Source organism: Notolepis coatsorum, assembly GCF_963971535.1.
Source record: "Notolepis coatsorum genome assembly, chromosome: 20".
Lineage (NCBI taxonomy): Eukaryota > Metazoa > Chordata > Actinopteri > Aulopiformes > Paralepididae > Notolepis > Notolepis coatsorum.
Window position 1 is genome coordinate 26155823 of NC_140184.1, and position 19915 is coordinate 26175737.

Below are 19915 nucleotides of genomic sequence, written 5' to 3' on the forward strand. Positions count from 1 at the left end.
ATCACGTTGCCATGGTTTTGTGTCTGTTTGTTTTTGTGAACTTTGTGTTTGTAGTTTGACTGGTCTCCCTCACCCTCCCCTACTGAATGTTACATCCTCACTCCACGGAGCAGAAAGGTATCAGTCTGTAAGCATTTGTGTCGTTTTGAATCTCTCTTTCTACAAATTCAACATTTTATTTTCCCTTTATCACTTCAGAGTTGTTGTTGATTAGTTATCAAGAAAGTGAAATCTTATGTCTCACTAATTTCACTCTCACATTTTTAACATTATCTGCAATACATGCATCTTTTGTCATTTTGGCATCAGATACTGTATGTCCGGTGAGTTTAGAAAGATGATGAAATAAGGTGTAGCCTATCGGTGTAAATTATTTACTGTGGTGAGTTGTTTTTTTGAAAGTCATGCCACAGATATTAAAGGAACATGCCAACATTATTGGAAATGTGCTTAGCGTCTTCTATAGAGTCAGACAAGAAGATAGATACCCATTTCCTCTCTCTGTGCGTGCAGTAGACAGATAATGTAGCAAGTTCGCCTAGCTTAGCAAAAATGTATGGAAGTGGATACGGACCACTAGCCTAGCTTAAAACTCTGGGGGAGGTGTTCTTGGTCTGTATCTGCTTCCATTCATGTGTGCTAAGCTAGGCTAGCTTGCAGCCGAATAGCTTTCTACTGAACATACAGAGAGGAAATTGGTATCCATCTTCGTGTCTGACTCTGGAGAAGACGGTAAGTGCATTTCCCATAATGTTGGCGTGTTCCTTTAAAAGTGCTACCTGTGTGTCTCCTCCAGGCTACCTCAACTGGGGACCTTGTAGGAGATGAGGTGTTGGGGGGCCGCAGGGCCAAGGGCCTCATCTCCAACCCCCCGTCCACTGCAGACAAGCAGACCAACTGGTCCAAAGAGACGCCCGCCACAGTGGACGAGAATACGGACGCTGAACCTCACTCCCTCTCCTCCTGCATCATCCCAATCAATGTCACAGGTACTGGTAAATAAATGCTGCAGAACCCGTTTCTTCTTGGTAGAATCTGTAATGCCCTCAATCAGTGACCTCTGGACTGACATGTGGGTTGGAGTTTAGCACTTTACTTATTACACTGTGAATTTCTCCAGACCTCTCTTGAGATAACCTGAGTATGTGGCCAGCAGTAACAACCACTCCCCAATACCCTCTGAAATCCAAAAATCAGACAAAATCTAAACCAGTGTGGTTGTGTTTATGTATTGTGAGAGTGTGTCGCTGTGTTCACTGTGAGTAAAGCCTGCCTACCGACCCAGTTCATGTCTCGGTCCATTGGTGTTAATACTCAACATCAGCTGGCGGTAAACAAAGCGCTATGTTGTCATCTTTTCCCTAGAGGTCACTGTGTGATGACATTACAGATTGTACCTTAAAGTAAAACTCAAGCATGGGTGAATGTAAAACCCATTTTCCAGAGTCACCATACCGAGTCACCCTCGCGTGCGGTAATATCACCGGAACACCGTTCTCTCACCGTTTTCATGTGATGTCATCTACCAACCTTATAGACACCATTCATTTCCTATTCAACTCCAAACGATATCAAAACCAAAGTTGATTCCAAACTTAGTCTAGGTAGTAATCCATGGAGGGGATTTGTGCATCAACTAAATCTTAGCATGTCCTTGCCTTATGAAGCATTAAAAAGCCATATCGTTTTGGGAAAAGAAAAGTAGTTCCAAGAGTTGAGCCTCTTTGAAACAATGCACACATTCAGGAAGTTCTCACTGGATAAGCGTGGCACAAACAATTTGATCCTTGTGTGGAAGAACCATATAAATCCAAATCCAAAAAGACAATAAGAAGGTTAGTTTTTTTTCAGATATTGATTGAAGAAGTGTGTTTTTAGTTAACGGCGAAAGATTTTGCGGGTTTTAGCTGTCTTGACTGGTGGGAAGTTTGTTCCACCATCGTGGAGCGAGGACAGAGAATAGCCTGCTTTGTTTCGATGACCCCCCAGGAGCTTCAATAGGAGTAGGTCTCAATCGGCCAGAAGATCTTGAAGGGGTTTTGAGGGTGTGTAGTTAGAGACCACTGACCGGAGGTAGGAGGGAGCCGCTCCGCTCTCGCTGCACGGTGTGCCAGGTCAAGAACCTTGAACCGGATTTGTGCTGCAATGGGAAGCCAGTTCTTGGTTCACCTAGGTTCTTTGGCGGTCTGGGACGGAACCGCGGCTACGTTTTCTATTGTGATTGAAAGGATACAGCCGGCAAGTGAAGTAGCTCCATTTGGCTCAAGTTCAGTTTGAGATCCAGAGAGAACGAGTTGAGTGTCATCGGCATAGCAGTGGTATGAGAAGGCATGAGAAGAGATAATGTCAGTGTAGAGCAGCGTAGAGCAGCGTAGAGCAGTGGAGATCAGTGTAGAGGGGGGGAGAGCAGCATAGAGCAGTGTAGAGCAGCATAGAGCAGTGGAGAGCAGCATAGAGCAGTGGAGAGCAGCATAGAGCAGTGGAGAGCAGCATAGAGCACTGGAGAGCAGCATAGAGCAGTGGAGAGCAGCATAGATCAGTGGATATTAGCATCATAGAGCAATGGAGAGCAGTGAGAATCAGTCGAGAGCAGCGTAGAGAAGTGGAGAACAGTGGAGAACAGAGTAGATCAGTGGAGAACAGCGTAGAGAAGTGGAGATCAGTGGAGAGAGTGGCTAGAGTGAAATCCTCATGTTGTCACAAGACGTCACTTGACTAGTCTTCAACTTTTCTGCCTTTCTCTGAGTGAATGCCTGTATAGCATCGGTGACGTTTTTGTTACATTTATGTTACATTTGAACTGATAGGCACACCCGCATTTCACTAAATATGAATGAAATGAGTGAGAGCGAGTTTGACGTTAGTGGGACCTTAGTGTAACATTCACCCATGTCAGAGTTGTCCTTGAGGACCTCCTTTACATCTACTGAACGTCTACACTGAACGTAACTGTCTACAGTTAGACATGGTGTTTATCACGTTCATTTTAAGCTGCTTTCTTCCTGGGTTTGGTTTTCGCAGGTGTTGGTTTTGACAGGGAGGCGAGTGTTCGTTGTTCGCTGGTACATTCCCAGTCAGTTCTTCAAAGGAGACGGAAGCTAAGGAGGAGGAAGACTATCACTGGAATACCCAAACAAGTCCAACAGGACATGGGTACGTCACACACTGGCCCTAGGAGTCCTCTGATTTCTGGTACATGAATCCCTTTTGATGGCCTGTATCTGAAATGTAGTATATATTTTCCCTCTCTGTGCCCCCCCCTCTCTCTCTCTCTCTCTCTCTCTCTCTCTCTCTCTCTCTCTCTCTCTCTCTCTCTCTCTCTCTCTCTCTCTCTCTCTCTCTCTCTGTTTCTCTCTCTCTTACCCTATATCTTTCTCTTTCTGTTTCTCTCTCTCTGTTTCTTTCTCTGTCTCTCACTTTCTCTCTGTTTCTCTCTCTCTCTCGCTGTCTCTCTATCTCCTTTGGTTTTCCCCTCTCCCGCTTTCCTCCTCATCATCCCTCTTTTTGTTCATACAGTATGTTTCAACAGAGCAGAGAAATGTCCAGCTGAAGAGACTTGCTTGATCAAATCAAGATGTCTTCTGATTGAACGACTGATCATCACTATCTACCTTTGTAATAAATGTTGTATATCTCTGTCTCTGCAGATTCCGACGAGTCGCCGGTGGCGAGAGAGCGCACGGTGATAGTGCACGCCAACACACACCAACTGTCTCTGTGCCAGGAGGAGCTGTCACTCACCGGTCGCCTCCATCACACCCGTGACTCTGGCTGCCAGACTGATGATTTCCTCATAGCATGTAAGTGTCTCAGTCAGAATGGACCTGCCAGTGAGGCTACTGCATGCTAAGCTCCAGCAGCTACAGTAGAGAACAGTGCGTTGATTTTTCATTGAATCCAACTCCAAAACACACCTTGAATATTGATTCATTGATTGATTGATTGATTGATTGAACATTTTATTAACAGATTGCTGAATGGGTACATTGCCCATTTCTAAATCGCCTCGTTTAAAACAAATAAAGCATTAACATTGGCGACATTTTATTTCAACCAAAAATGTTTAAACAATAATGTTAGTGATAGAAGGGAACTAATTTTGTGCAAAAATGTGAAGCTTTTTCATTTCCATGCGGCAGAATTGTTACAATAGCCGATAATCCATTTTCCCAATGATAAATCCCTATATGGGTGGAACAACCAGTGACGTCATACTACACCTCCCTATTCAGTTGAGACAATATCCTCCCCCAGTGAACTAAGCCATTCTGATTTGACTCGCTATCCTACGTAGCAAGGAGCTGATCTGCAGTAACGCCCCCTCTATGGTTGTAGCGCAACCATTCGCTCAACAACAGAGCGAGTGGAAATACAGACACTTCCTCAAACGGGTGGCGCGGGTGCCGACAGAGCGAGCGAGAGAACAAGCGAGCGAGAGAGAGGGAGAGAGAGAGAGCGAGAGGGAGAGAGAGAGAGAGAGCTAGAGAGATAGAGAGGGGGACACAGAGCATTTACACACAACCTCCCAACCGCGCGTGGGGCAGGAGCTTCTCTCTCTCGGGGAAACACAAACGCATTTACACACAACCTCCCGACCGCGCACGGGGCAGGAGCTTCTCTCTCTCGGGGAAACACACACGCATTTACACACAACCTCCCGACCGCGCGTGGGGCAGGAGCTTCTCTCTCTCGGGGAAACACAAACGCATTTACACACAACCTCCCGACCGCGCACGGGGCAGGAGCTTCTCTCTCTCGGGGAAACACACACGCATTTACACACAACCTCCCGACCAGCACGTGCGGGGCAGGAGCTTCTCCACTCGCATATCACTGTCAAAATATCTTTGCATGCGCGCCCGTATTCCGATCCGTGCAATAATATTCGCAGCGAGTGGAAATAATGCGGAAGCGGTTTCGACAGCAGAGACCTTCAGCTGTTCCACACTCAGCACTTCCTCAAAAGTGTTGAGAACATAGCTGCTAGGGTTGCCACCCGTCCCTTAAAATACGGAATCGTCCCGTAATTGGAAACTAAAAGACGCGTTCCGTATTGAACTGATACGGGACGCCCTTTGTCCCGTATTTTAAGGTTGCCAGTTTAGTGAGAGAAATGAGCCAGCCGACCTACAAAAACAAGCAAAAGTGTGTCCAAAAGTTGCGGAAAATAAACAGACATGGCAACTCGGGTATGGTGGGCGTGCGCTCAGCAGCTCACCGACCAATGAGAATTAGCGCTTTCACGTTGCTAGGAAGAGTTCTGTGCCGTTGTGCCAATCAGAGAGTCTGTGCGCTGCGTGATTTATTTTCGAAGTCGCTTTGAAATGATTGTCTACAGCAGACACTACTCCACCGCGTCCTAAAAAGACAAAACGCCTCCAGAAGTACAGACCTGAGTGGGACGAGGCAAACCTCTGGAGTGATAGTCAGTGGAGATGTGTATTGAGCTGTACTGTATTGTACCCATTCTGCAATCTGTTAATAAAGTTTTCAATCAATCAATCAATCAATCAATGTTTACAAAGCAAACTGCAAAGTATGTAGGTAGGCGTGTGTTTTCTGTGGCGCATTGTGGACTGACTGACATCAGACAGCATCAGGAGAACAACATTCCCGAAATATCAGAACGCAAAGGACACAAGCACAGGTTTCACAGTTCTTCATGACTGAAACATCTCCTGAGATTGATTCGGTTTGGGATATTACATCTTATTTATCTGGTTGTGTTTTTAACTAGATGTCAGTATTTCTATTTACCTGCCCTGGCAGCCCGGAGCCTACTCTTCTTTGAACTTTATTTTTTATTAATCTTTTAATTTGGGTCACACAAGTGTTTCATTGTAATATAAATTGTCCTCTTTCAGTAAAAGTGTTCCCAGGCTTTGTTTTTACAGCACTTTATATGCATACAGTATTATGCTCAAGTTGAGGCTATAGTTCAGCCAATTTATTTAAACAATGTTAAATGCAAATAAAGCACTTTAAACTTTAAGTATGACTAAATGCTTTCTTGACTATATATAGTAACTGTTCCAAAATGGATAGATTTCTATGTATTTTAGGGGTTTGGGGGGCTAGCTCTTTTTAATATAAATGTCATAGATTGTTTTATTTAGATTTAATATATTTCTATGCATTTCAGGAGTTTGGGGGGCTGGCTCCCCAAAATAATTAAATAACATAACCCTAACCCTAACCCTAAAACCGAAATAAAGTAAAAAAAAAAACAAATAGTGACAAAATCCGGCCATTTTCGCCCAAAAAACGCCCCAAAACCGCCCAAAACATTTTCTCTCGCTCGCTACGCGCACACTCGATGATAGGTGTCCCTTATTCATACTGGTCAAAGGTGGCAACCCTACATAGCTCCAGAGTGCTTATAAATCCCAGCTTTACCCCCCTGCACTGTTTCTATGTGCAGTGAAAACTTCAATGCTTATAAATAAGCTTTGCAATGCACCCTCGTAACGTTAGCCGCTAGCTAGCCAACCCAATCACACACAGAGAACCAGCTTCACTAGATAAAATGGGTGGGAGGGTTTCAGGGACTCGGGGGGGGGGGGGGAGAGACTCTCGCTCTCTCTCTCGTATCTGCTAGTGCAGGTGGGTGACTGTCACTCAAAGCGCATTGCGGGTATGGGCGGAGCCCAGCCAAAAACAGCTTGGACAAGGGCAGAAAGTGGTGCTCCACAGTACAAAACAATGACATTTATTGAAAAAAAACGTACAGATGTGTTCCATAGACTCACAGGAATTGTGTAAAATTGCCCAAAAAGTGAAAAATAAAACAAAATATGGGACCTTTATTAACACATTGTTTGCCAAAAGCTTAGATCTACGGTTCTGTCGCCCGATCGTTGAGTGCCGGAAAACGTAGATCTACGTTTCTGTCACGGTATTTCTTTTATTAGCTATTGCCATTCATAATTCAGCGGGGCACCTTGTGCATACTGTTCTGAGTGTGTCTGAGTTGGCAGACGGTCTTATACCGCCCTCTAACGCTTTCCGGCATTATTGCACCCCGTTAGAAACGGGTTAGTTTATTTCCCCTACCGAGCTGCTGCGTGGGGGCGGGTCCTAAACACTCCGGCAAAACACATGCTTGTAGGGATGGTTTGGACTACTGACCCCGCCCGCCCGTTGAAGTGCAATGCCCAACAATGTCGGAGACAGGATCGCTGTGGATCATGTCTGGAATGGCGATGAGATTATTGGATTCTTTTTTTTGCATTACTTCAGAGACCAGGGCCCTCATTCATCAACGTGATGTAGAAAATGTTCTATTTCCATACTTAGAATTTAGAATAAAAAACGGGATTTATCACACGTGCGTACACAGGTCCTACTCTTGATAAATATGACTTTGATCCTACGTTTGAGCTCGTGCACTGTTTTAAGTATTTGCATACCAGAACCGCCCCGATTAACCATATACGGTAATGGAACACCCCCAAGAAATGTGGAAAAATGGACTAAGCCGAGGGAAGCGTGTTATGTGACAGGCTGACAGACGTGTACACGTACGGTGATGTCGGATATGATATCTATTAACCATTGCTGCCTGGGCAGCGCAAACACTAATAAAGACCGTGCTGGAATATGACTGCCTTTTCCCGTTTTGTTTGATTAATACCCAGGGATTAAAGTTCTCCTCAATTTTATTCCAAATCGCGACGGATTTTCCGTAAATTTTCTACCTGCTGCATATGATTTCTAGAGGCATACAATCTATTTTGATGTCAGTATTGGGTAGCCTATATAAACAATAATACGAGAGAATATACAAGAACAATGAATCTCACTGCCATGTATGATGTAGCCTGCCTTTCAATACATGAACTTGAATTCCATCATGTTTGTGTGCTGTTGTCACAATGGGTGGTACTGGTACAGTAATAACAGTCTACACAATATCACGATGGACCATGTCATCTAGCCTATGTTCTATTATGACATGATCTGTGACGACAAATGTTCTAGAATGTTTGATTAAGATATCATACTCACAGCATGCCTATGATCAACAAAAACGCGAACTTGAATCCCATCATCATATTTACATAGTCTGTCCACTATCTTTATTACTTCGTTATTCCCCCCCCCCCATCTATGTAAAGCGACCTTGCATGGGTCTCTCTTGAAAGGCGCTATGTAAAATGAAGCTATTATTATTATTGTTGTTGTTATTATTATCATGTCTGTGTGCTGAGCTCAGTGACGTTTCAACGGAGCGAGGTAATCTATTCTAATCAACAAATAGAAGTAGAAAGCATTCCGTTGTGGCCAATCTTATTTGGAAACATGACACAAAATAATAGTATGTCGCTTTTTATTTGAAACAATATTTAATGGCGTTTGGAGGTGGGTGTTCTGCTTCTGCCCCCCGTGCCAAACAAGCAAGCCAACCTCTTGTTCCCGCATGAGCCCGTTATAATTACACTACTGTCGCTATTTTACAATGAACTATAATGAATTACGGGTCATACAGAAGTTGAACACACCAGTGTTGGAACTTGGAAGTAATGCACAGAAGCTTATTTCCGCGTTGAAACTAATGCAGAACTGAGGAGCGATTATGCCGTAGTAACGATGTTCTACCACTGGGTGTCAGCTACGCATGCTCCGAGCTGTGCGTAAATATAAGCACGAAGTCAAGTTCAAGTTGAAATTGATGAATCCCACACTTTGCTTAGAAATGGTCGTACGCACAGGTTAAGCACATATCTGTGCGTAAGTCACGTTGATGAATGAGGGCCCAGGTAAGGACGCGTGTATGCTTTCCGCAACGCAGTTGTGTTTCCGCATTCCCGTTTTGCGCTCTGATTGGCCGAGCGCGCGCATGCGCATGAGCCGCGGTAAGCCTCTCAGCCAGGCAGGAATACTAAACTCCAGTTAACCTAATTTATACAAATGGAAGTATTGATTTCGCCGTAACGAATCATTAAAAAAAGATACCGTTAACTGGAATATGTTGTTTCTTTACACATATGTTGGATTATGTAATTGGTTTGTCATGACAAACCAATAAAAAATCGCGAATTACATGCATCATTGTTTACAATGAATGGTGGGGCTAATAGGACTGGACACGGACAAGTTAAACTAACCTAAAGTTAGTTGTTCACCAACAATCTACAGACACCAACAAACACAGAACCGGACTGTTATATTAAATTAATTGATTGCTGTTTAACTTGTCCGTGTCAAGTCCTTTCGATTAGCCCCAACGTTCATTGGGGCCCCTGATGTGGTTGGTTATCCAGGCATGGCCTTGCACATCTGTGGATAGGAGGCTATTTGGTTCTTTATTACACAACTAAAGTGTGTAATCATAACAGTGTGTCTGTGTTTCACATGTGTGCTATGATGTGTTTCATATAGGGATGCTCGATATTGGCTTTTTTACCGATACCGATATACCGATATTGTCCAACTCTTAATTTCCGATACCGATATCAACCGATACCGATATATGCAGGGTTTCCCCCCCCAAAAAACTGAATAATTTCAGGTAATTAACATTACATATCTCTTGTCGTGTCATTAACACAACATTATGCATACTTTGACAATAAATAAAAGAATAATTTGTTCTTACTTGCTTGCCTGGGTAAATAAAGGTTAAATAAATGTAAACAACATGGCGGCTACGTGGCGTAGTGGGCAAGGCGCTCGCCACGAAATCTGGAGACGCTGGGCTTGCCTGTTCGAGCCCAGCGCTCCACATTTGCTTTCAGTTTAGCTGGTCGTCCGTACTAATACACATTGGCCGTATTAGGGGGTGGGAAACTGATGGGTGGGGATCGGGCGTTGTGGACAGCGACTCCTACAGGTCGGTTGGTGCGCCTGCGCAGTGGAATCAGGAAGTGTAGGGGACAGCGTGAGCCTCCCACGCGTTACTCCTCGCCACTGAGAGATCGAGCTGCGCAGGTGAAAAGATGCGACTGCTGTTACCTCAAGTACCGGAGGGGACTTGTGCTATGTATGACTTAGTCCACATTGCAGCCGGCTTGTGGGAGGCAAGCAACAGCGTTCGTGACAGGGGAGGGTTGAATTGGATGATACGAAATTGGGATGGGAGAAAATATAGAAAATGGGAGAAAAAGTGGATAAAAAAAAAATTAAAATTAAACAAAAAAATAAATAAAAAAATTTAAACCGATACCGATATTTTCCGATATCACATTTTTATGCCGGTATCGGCCGATAATATCGGTAGGCCGATAATATCGGACATCCCTAGTTTCATAGACGTACCTACTGCTGTACAATAAATCACACAAGTCACAGAAAGCTGATGGCTTTCATATTGATTGTTCAGCCACAGACTCATACCCCCCCCCCCCCCCCCCGCCAACCATCTCGGCCAGTCCTTCATGCCATCAGGCTCCACAGCAATGGGCATGGAGTCATGGACTGCTGCCAGCAGCTGGAGAACTCGCACGGACTATAACATATGATGTATATCATGCCAGTTAGGGTACAGACCCTCACCTGCACCTTGCGTATATTGTTTATTTTTCTCATATTTCTATATTCAGAGTTAATTATATTGTTTACACTGTTTATTTTTCTCATAGTTGTTATATTCAGATTAAATTGTATTGCCTATATTTGCCTATATCTTTCATCTATTACCCGGCCCATACCTGAAACCTCCCCTCCCCCATGCTGCTATGACGCCCGAATTTCCCCAAGGGGATCAATACAGGAACATGTTATCGTATCTCTTATTCCATAGAGGACGGGTTGATGCCTGCTCAGAGCTGTTGCCACTTACACAGAATAATCCACTGATATTGTTTAGTGTGAGGGGGTTAAGTTAAGGTTGAGCCCGAACGTTCGAACGTTCGTTCGTTACGCTGACATTCGGACTTTAATTAATGGGTTCGAACGTTCGGTGAAAAAAAAATAAAGGAGGCGCACGGGGTTGAGGCGATGTGAAGCGCTCGGCTCAACCAGTATGGTCTGCCGGGCTGTAGCTGGATACTATTGTCTCAACCAGAGCTCTCAACCAATGCAATAGAACAATTTTGATTGACAGGCGATTCTGCCAATTACGTCACACCGCTTGCACCCGCCTCTGCTGTTACCACCAATCGGCAAGCGTTTATTAGTTTTTTACTTCCGGCAATGCCGCCATTGATCTGCTTGCGAGAAGCACAACAGACTTACCGTAGCTAATACGTTAGCTCCCCGCCGAGGAAGTAAAAGTCGTAACAAGGTTTCCGTAGGTGAACCTGCGGAAGGATCATTAATGAATACCAGCCTTTTTCGGCCACGGAGCGCGAGCTTCATGGCGGGAGGTGATTGCGTTGGAAACAACTCTGGCCGAGGGCGGACGGGCGGCAGGCGTGTTGGGAGCCCGGCGGGACCCCTCTGGGGCCCACCCCCGCCGGTGTCTCTCTGTCTCTCTGCTGTCCCCCGTTCCGAGGTAGACGGTGGACGGGTCTGTTGAGGAGCCGAGGCGCGCGCCTCTCTCCGCTTCCTGTCGACCAAGAGTGAATACCTGTTATTGAACGTGTAATACTAACTATGTAAGGGATAATGTATAGCTACGAGGTCATTGTCGCAAAATAATTGACCGACACAGAGTTTAAAATACAGAGCCGCCTTGGCGAGGTGTTTTAAACGTCAGTGAAGGTCAATTATTTTGCAATGATGACCGAGTATAGCTATACATTATCCCGCTTATTACATGGCTAACTTACTAACAATATACCTAATTCATTTTACAAAATCGACAAGACGAGATAATGCAGACGCAGTTGTTCTGTGGCTCTGTCAGCCCAAATAAAGTGATTATTATTATCGCCGGCAGCCCGGCAGGTGTGTCTAATTGCACTGAAACAGTGTGCGTCAGTGGGGCTAAGCCGCTTGATTACTCCAGCTGCGAAAACCAATAATCACCGGTGGTTATCGAAAAATTATTCACCGCTGTCGGGGGCTATTGACCAACCACAATCAAGCATTTCGGCGAATGTTAAAACGCCATGTAATAAGTAAGGGATAATGTATAGCTACGAGGTCATTGTCGCAAAATAATTGACCGACACGGAGTTTAAAATACCGAGGCGCAGCGCCGAGGTGTTTTAAACGTCAGTGAAGGTCAATTATTTTGCGACAATGATCGAGTATAGCTATACATTATCCCGCTTATTACATGGCTAACTTACTAACAAATATACCTAATTCATTGTACACCATCGACAAGACGAGATCAAATGCAAACGCAGTTGTTCTGTGGCTCTGTAAAGCACAAGCCCAAATAAAGTGATTATTATTATCGGTGGTCTGATTGCACTGATGACTGAGTGCAGCTGTGCATATGCTGAGCAGCACTGATACAGTGTTGTAGTGGGCTTGATTGCGAACAGCTGCGCACAGCGGTCATTATTGCTTGGCAGAGGTCCGTTATCGTGTGATAACGGACCTCTGACGCGCTCTATTGACCAATCACAAGCAAGCATTTCGGCGATTGTGAAAACGCCATGTAATAACGTTATTTATTACATGGCGTTTTAACATTCGCCGAAATGCTTGATTGTGGTTGGTCAATAGCCCCCGACAGCGGTGAATTATTTTTCGATAACCACCGGTGATTATTGTTTTTCGCAGCTGGAGTAATCAAGCGGCTTGGCCCCACTGACGCACACTGTTTCAGTGCAATTAGACACACCTGCCGGGCTGCCGGCGATAATAATAATCACTTTATTTGGGCTGACAGAGCCACAGAACAACTGCGTCTGCATTATCTCGTCTTGTCGATTTTGTAAAATGAATTAGGTATATTGTTAGTAAGTTAGCCATGTAATAAGCGGGATAATGTATAGCTATACTCGATCATTGTCGCAAAATAATTGACCTTCACTGACGTTTAAAACACCTCTGCGCTGCGCCTCGGTATTTTAAACTCTGTGTCGGTCAATTATTTTGCGACAATGACCTCGTAGCTATACATTATCCCTTACTTAATGCCACAAAACGAATGCCTTTGTTTATCTAGCCCCTTACGTGACTGCGGTGTGCAAGGGCTATTGTTTATCATAAGTAGTAACTTTGATGCAGTAGCTTGTTTATTTTCTTCTGAGTGCTTTGTTTAATTACATGTTTACATGAACAGCCACCACTGTAAACAACATGTTTTTCACCAATAGACTATGCAATGCCGCCCTCCGTAGGATCTATAATAATACAATAAAAAAAAAATATATATATATATTATAAAAAAAATAAAAATAAAAAATTGAATTAAAAAATTAAAAAAGAAAACAACGTTCGAACGTTCGTTCGATAAACCCTGGCGAACGTTCGAACCCTAAAAAAAAAGAGAGAGAGAGAGAGAGAGCATTATTTCCACTCGCTCCGTTTTGGTCATAACTTCAATGTTACACTAACTTCCTCAAATTGTTGATTGTGGGCGGTGGCTACAACCACAGAAGCGTTTAGGTATGCAGATGAGAATTCGTACACGTCACAGATCTGCGTAAATTCGAATGGCTTGGTTTAGTGGGGGAGGATCTTGTCTCAACTGAACTGGAGGAATGGGACTGAATGAGAATTTCACATTGGGAGTTACGTAGTGTAAACTAGGACTCTGGGCAGTACAAGACTGAGGAGAAGAGGCTGTGTTTTAAATGGAGGGAGACTGGTTGATAAATGAGAGATGCTACGCTATTATACATTTTTAAAGTCTTCTGAAGTAGGCAAAAGTAATATCTCCATGTAGGTTAATACCGGCTTATTGGCCTTATGTTAAATGTTACTTTTGTAGTATTCTCATGACATATGATACAATATGGAATGTTGATAATCACCTGCTATTTGATTACAATCACCTGATTTGTTGTCTCTGATTTCTGAATGTTATTCTCTCTCTCTCTCTCTCTCTCTCTCTCTCTCTCACTCTCTCTTTTCCTTTCTTTCTCCGTCTCTCTCTTTCCGCTACTCTTTCTCCATTTATTTCTCCTTTTCTCTTTCTCCATATCTCTCTCTTTCATCTTCTCTTTCTCCATCTATCCCCATCTCTCTCTTTCCTCTTCTCTTTCTCCATCTCTCCCTCTCTCTATTTTCATTTCATTCTCCATCTCTATCTCTCCTCTTCTCTTTCTCCACCTCTCTCTCCATCTCTCTCTTTATCTCTCCTCTTCTCTTTCTTCGCCTCGCTCTCCATCTCTCTCTTTCTTTCTCCTCTTCTCCATCTCTCTCCCTCTCTCTCTTTCTCCATATCTCTGATCTTTCTCCATCTCTCTCTGTCCTTATCCATCTCTTTCTCCTCATATCTTTCTCCATCTCTCTCTATTTCTCCATATCTCTCTTTCCTATTCTCTTTCCTCTTCTCTTTCTCCATCTCTATTTCTCCTCTTCTCTTTCTCCATCTCTCTCAATCTCTCTCTCCACTTCTCTTTCCCAATCTTTCTCTCTCTATCTCATATTATCTTTCTCCATCTCTCTCTCTTTTTCTCTCTCTCCTCTTCTCTTTCTCCATTATCTCTCCCTCTCTGTGTCTCTTTCTCTCTCTCCATCCAGCCACAGCCGCTCCCTCTAGAAGGCGTATCAGAGCCCAGCGTGGCCACCAGGGAATCCCCACCTCCCTCTCCCATTCAACAGGCAACATTTCCTCCCTGGGTGACCAATCAGATTCCACATATACCAGCTCTGCAACCAATGGTGGGCGCCTGCGGTCTCGTAGCCTACCCAGAGAGGGCGGGCGCCTGATGGACAGCGATGAAGATGATGATGACAATTACGATGATGATGATGATGAAGACGAGGAACTGTCGCCGTATGAGACGGATGACTTCATCCCAACCGGCCCCAGTCCGAGAATGATGTTGATGATGATGAAGGATGAAGAGGAGAGCACAGACGACCAGGCGGCGCCAGAGCCGCTGCAGCTGGGGAGCCTAAAGAGGTTGCAGCGGTCTGGCGAGAGAGACCGAGGAGGAGGAGGAGGAGGGGGGAGCCCCGAGCATGGCTGGATGGAGAGAGGCCGCTCTCGCTTGCCCCGCAAGGCTGACATGGGCAGTTGTGAGATCTCCTCCAGCTCAGACACCTTCAGTAGCCCCATCCACTCGGTGTCCACCACAGGGGTCCTGGGCAGCCATGTAGACCACAAGGAGGACCACCAGTCATCCAGTGGGAACTGGAGCGGTTCCAGCTCAACCTGCCCCTCCCAGACCTCTGAGACTATCCCCCCTCCCTCCTCTCCCCCACTGACAGGCTCCTCCCACTGTGACTCAGAGCTGTCACTCAACACTGTGCCCAATGCCATCGACGAGGGCTTCACACTGGACCCCTCCTATCACTCTGACCTCAGACCCCAAGGCCAGGGTCATAGATCGAGCTCCTTTACATCCTCGGCAACAGACCAGCTGGACGATGCAGGGGTGAGCACGGCCAGCGAGGGAGAGTGGGCTTACCCCCCGGACCAGGACCAGACTGATCCAGACCAAGACCCAGACCGTACCCAAAACCAGAGCCAGAACTGTGGTATAACTGAGTATAGCCCCGAACACAGTCTAGAGGACCAGGGCTGCTTCACAGAGAGTAACAAGAGCAGCAGCACTGACAAAGAGGCTGGCTCACATTACCCCTCAGACGCTGAGGCCTTCTACTCCGCTTCCTTGCACTTTGGGGAGTGTGCTCAAAATTATAAAGAATACACATACAACTATGCAGCCCCAGGGCCCGACTGTGTTCAAACCAGCACCGTGGAGGCAATACTGGCCCATGCAGTCTTCACCCAGCCCCAGGCTGACTACAGAGCAGGCACTATGACCCTGGGGAGGACCTGCCGTTCTCTGAGAAAACCAAAAGCCAAACCTCCGCCTCCCAAACGGAGCTCATCGCTCAAGGAGACCAGTAGCGTTGTAGACATAGGAACAGATGCACAGGCGCTTCCGGATCAACCAAAGACAGTTAGCGAACAAGACCTCACCTTGTCTTCCAGAGATATGAAACTGGAGCTGGAGCTGGAGCTCGATGCCCCACCAGAACCATTAGAGACCTCGTGCCTGGTGGCTGAGCCCCTCGGAGCCTGGGGGATGGGGTTGAGGGGAGGGGTGGACATTGTAGAGCCCATGTCATTCAGCTCTGCAGACACACACTCGTTCAAAGATGAAGGCGCTGTGCAATCTGACTATGCAGATCTGTGGCTTCACAACAATGAGCTGAAGTCCACTAATGGTGAATACACTTCCATGTCCAACTCCAGCACAGCCACAGGCACCACTGTCATGGAGTGTATCAAGTCCCCAGACAGCTCCTCCTCCTCGTCCGACACCCAGACTCAGGCCCTGGCCACAGCTTCAAGCTCCAGGGCGACCAGCCCCCCTCTGCCCCCTGGAGAATTCAAAATGGGTTCACCTGAGAAGCTGGTTGGCCTGGCCTCCCCCTCCAGTGGCTATTCCAGCCAATCAGAGACGCCGACATCCTCGTTCCCCTCATCCTCCGCGGCATTTTTCCCAGGACCCCTGTCTCCCACCAGTGGCAAGAGAAAGCCCAAAGTACCCGAGCGGAAGTCCTCTCTCTCCTCGCTGCAGCACTTCCCCAGAGATGGAGCTTCAATCCCCTCTTCTCATAAGAGAGACCCGGACTTTCCTCCTCCCCCTTCTCAGCTGGATCTCAACGTCCTCCATGGTGCCCATGCCAGACACACGCTGTCCCACTGGACACACCACATGCATACGCTCCACCACAGCAAACACAGGGTTGCAGCTGCTGCCACCGCTGGAGGTAGAAGTTCAGGCCCTGAGACATCACGCTCCAACCCTCTGAGGTCAAGCTCTGACCCCATGATTCCCAGTTCCAATCTTTTGGCCATCACGCCATCTGCTCTGCGCTCAGTGCAGCTGCGCTCAGTCAGCCGGCCTAGGGAAAGTGCTGCCGTTACAGACCAGGAAATGCCTAGCGGAACCGAGACTGCTACCAGACCCAAATGTCCTCCTAGCGCCACTACTACTCTGGCTCCTCCGCCCATTAACACCAGGCCTCTCCCTCCTCGCAGACCTCTTCCCCAGAGACCCCCAGCTCAGGACTCTACTTCCTCCCCTGAACACTCCCACCCGCCTCCCCTTGGCCGTCACCCGGACGGGCCACCATCCTATGAGAGTCTGCGGCTCCGACAGGACCGCTACGGACCCGGGACCTTCTGGGCGATGACGGCCTTCAGAACCCGGGTGGAGCCACCAGCAAGCCTCCCTGATGACAGCTCTCCCCTGCACCACCCTGTGCCCCGCGCTCCGAACCCATCACCGGTGGATCTACACACACACATCCAGTCACACACAGAATTCAGGGGACTCACACATGCCACCCACTCAAAATCTGAGTTTAGGGTGCTGGGGGAGCGCACATTCTCTCTGGACGATGATGATGACGATGACGAAGAGGAGGAAGAGGAAGAACCGGTGAGAGAGCTGCCGAGGCCAGTGTGTTCCAGAGGAGGCCTGCGATCGGACCACCCGCCACCCCCGGCATACGAGTTTACAGGGAGATCCCACTCCGACTCAGGGCCATGGGCTAGTCCAGTCAAAGTGCCTGGTGCCAGAATGCAGACATCGCACCCTTACTCAATCAGCGATGTACGACAAAGAGGACAGGAAGAGGACGAGGAGGAGCAGGAAGTGACATCAGGTGCAACCAGAAGTGCCCATCAGCAGCCACACGAAAGCAAAGATGACTCCACTACTCCTGACACTGAGGACTACTTCAGCAAAGGTAAGTCTTTAAACTTGACTCCTCCTACAGAATGCCACTAGAACCATGTGTAATAAACAGGTGAATGGGATTTTGGGCTTGTGCTTTGGGCCTGGATCTTCTGTAAAAGCCATGTAATATAACACAATAAATACTAAGCTGTGTTCAATTTCATATGGAATCGAAATGACACAGAAATGACACAATCACGTATATTATTTGAGCTATCATAGCATTGTTAGGACACATAATGCAGATAACATAAACACACATAACAAGAAAGGCATGATACATTCAGGACTGGTGTGCTAACAGATCAGACAACCAGATGACATATGATAGGGATGCTGTGTGTTGTAGATTCAACCCCCAGTGACAATTCACTCTCTCCTCTGATGGATGACACCAAAGTGGACGATGACATAATTTTCACATCGCCCAATAAGACCCGCACAACTGAGGATCTATTCGCTATGATACACAGGTCTGTCTGTCTATTTATCTATTGTCTGTCTGTCTATCTGTCTATCTGTCTATCTATCTATCTATCTATCTATCTATCTATCTATCTATCTATCTATCTATCTATCTATCTATCTATCTATCTATCTATCTATCTATCTATCTACTGTATCTATCTCTCTATCTATCTATCTATCTATCTATATATCTATCTATCTACTGTATCTATCTCTCTATCTATATATTTTTTTCATTATCTTTTTCCATATACTGTATATATTTAGATATTTTGTTTGTCTGTCTGTCTGTCTGTCTGTCTATCTAACTATCTAACTACCTGTCTGTCCATTTATCTATTGTCTGTCTGTCTGTCTGTCTGTCTGTCTGTCTGTCTGTCTGTCTGTCTGTCTGTCTGTCTGTCTGTCTGTCTGTCTGTCTGTCTGTCTGTCTGTCTGTCTGTCTGTCTGTCTGTCTGTCTGTCCATCCGTCCGTCTGTCTGTCTTTAGATCCAAGAGAAAGGTCCTGGGCCGTAAGGATTCTAGAGACTTAAACGTGAAGTCTCGTTTGTGTCCTGCTGCATCAGTGACCCCTGTCACGGTCCCCGTCAGCGTCCCCGTCCACGTCCCGCCACCAGCCCCTCCTCTGCACGTGGCGGCGGCGGCGGCGGTGGCTACTGCTGCTGTGTTGCAACAACGTGCACCGGTCCCCATCTACCGCAGCGCCAAGAAGTCCAGCACGTCCAGCGAAGAGTTCAAACTGCTGCTGCTGAAGAAAGGCAGCCGCTCCGACTCCAGCTACCGCATGTCAGCGACAGAGATCCTCAAGAGCCCGATCACACCTAAGTCCCCTGGAGATCCTATCCAGGAGGGGGCCTTCAGGCTGCTTGAAGAGCCTCCCACAACACTTCAGGAGCCCCTCATCTCTGGCCTGGAACCAATCCAGATCCCGGGCCTCTTCCCCAGGGCCAATTCTGAGAGCTTCACCCCTAAAACCCTCCCCTTGTCGGCTGCATCAAGGCAGGGACGCTCACGGATTCCCCCTGTGGCCAACAGTAGTCGCTACAGTACGCGTAGCCGCCTCTACACGGCCCCCATGCAGGCCATCTCTGAAGGAGAGACAGAAAACTCGGATGGGAGCCCCCACGATGACAGATCGTCCTGAAATGTCCTCTGTGTGCTCACTTTAAGGTCTGTCCTGGAATTCAGCTGGCCTCTAGCTACTCCTACCTTAATAATGTTGGATATAACAGGCAGAGAGCCAGTAGCTTATCAGTGTTTAAGGCCGAGCAGAGTATCAGTAGTAGTTATTTTATATCCATGCAATGTTTGGATGCTACTCTTCTTTGGGGTGTTTTTAAATGACTGAATCGTCGAGGGAAAACTCTGAGAACTTCAAGGACATCATACCTACATATCGTAGGCTCTGTTGAAAAGAATCGCTCTGTGTTCGTTAAGAGAGCAAGACTGAAGACCTATTTTGAACTATCTTTTGATACGGTATATATTCCCCAAATGTTTGGTAAAATACAACAAAAAGACAAAGGAAATCTGGGGAGTATGGACAACCTGTGTGTGCATGTAGGAGCAATGGAACACACATTGTTATTTATACTGCCTGTGTTTTGAGTGGTTTTTGTGGTGTGTGTGTGTGTGTGTGTGTGTGTGTGTGTGTGTGTGTGTGTGTGTGTGTGTGCACGAGCGTGTGTGTGTGTGTGTGCACAAGCGTGTGTGTGTGTTCCCCTGAGGAGCTGCAT

General features: G+C 46.4%; 1 protein-coding gene across 1 annotated transcript in view; it reads left to right on the forward strand.

Moving 5' to 3' along the window:
* nhsb (Nance-Horan syndrome b (congenital cataracts and dental anomalies)) overlaps positions 1-19323 on the forward strand; it is a gene marked incomplete at both ends in the record, with an annotated part of 182629 nt that extends 163306 nt beyond the window's left edge. Inside the window, 6 exons of the mRNA XM_084337084.1 lie at positions 797-989; positions 3022-3153; positions 3648-3800; positions 14530-17721; positions 18061-18184; positions 18669-19323. Coding sequence (XP_084193210.1) covers positions 797-989; positions 3022-3153; positions 3648-3800; positions 14530-17721; positions 18061-18184; positions 18669-19323 — 4449 coding nt within the window. The remainder of the gene's footprint in view (positions 1-796; positions 990-3021; positions 3154-3647; positions 3801-14529; positions 17722-18060; positions 18185-18668) is intronic.
* Positions 19324-19915: the final 592 nt, after the last annotated feature.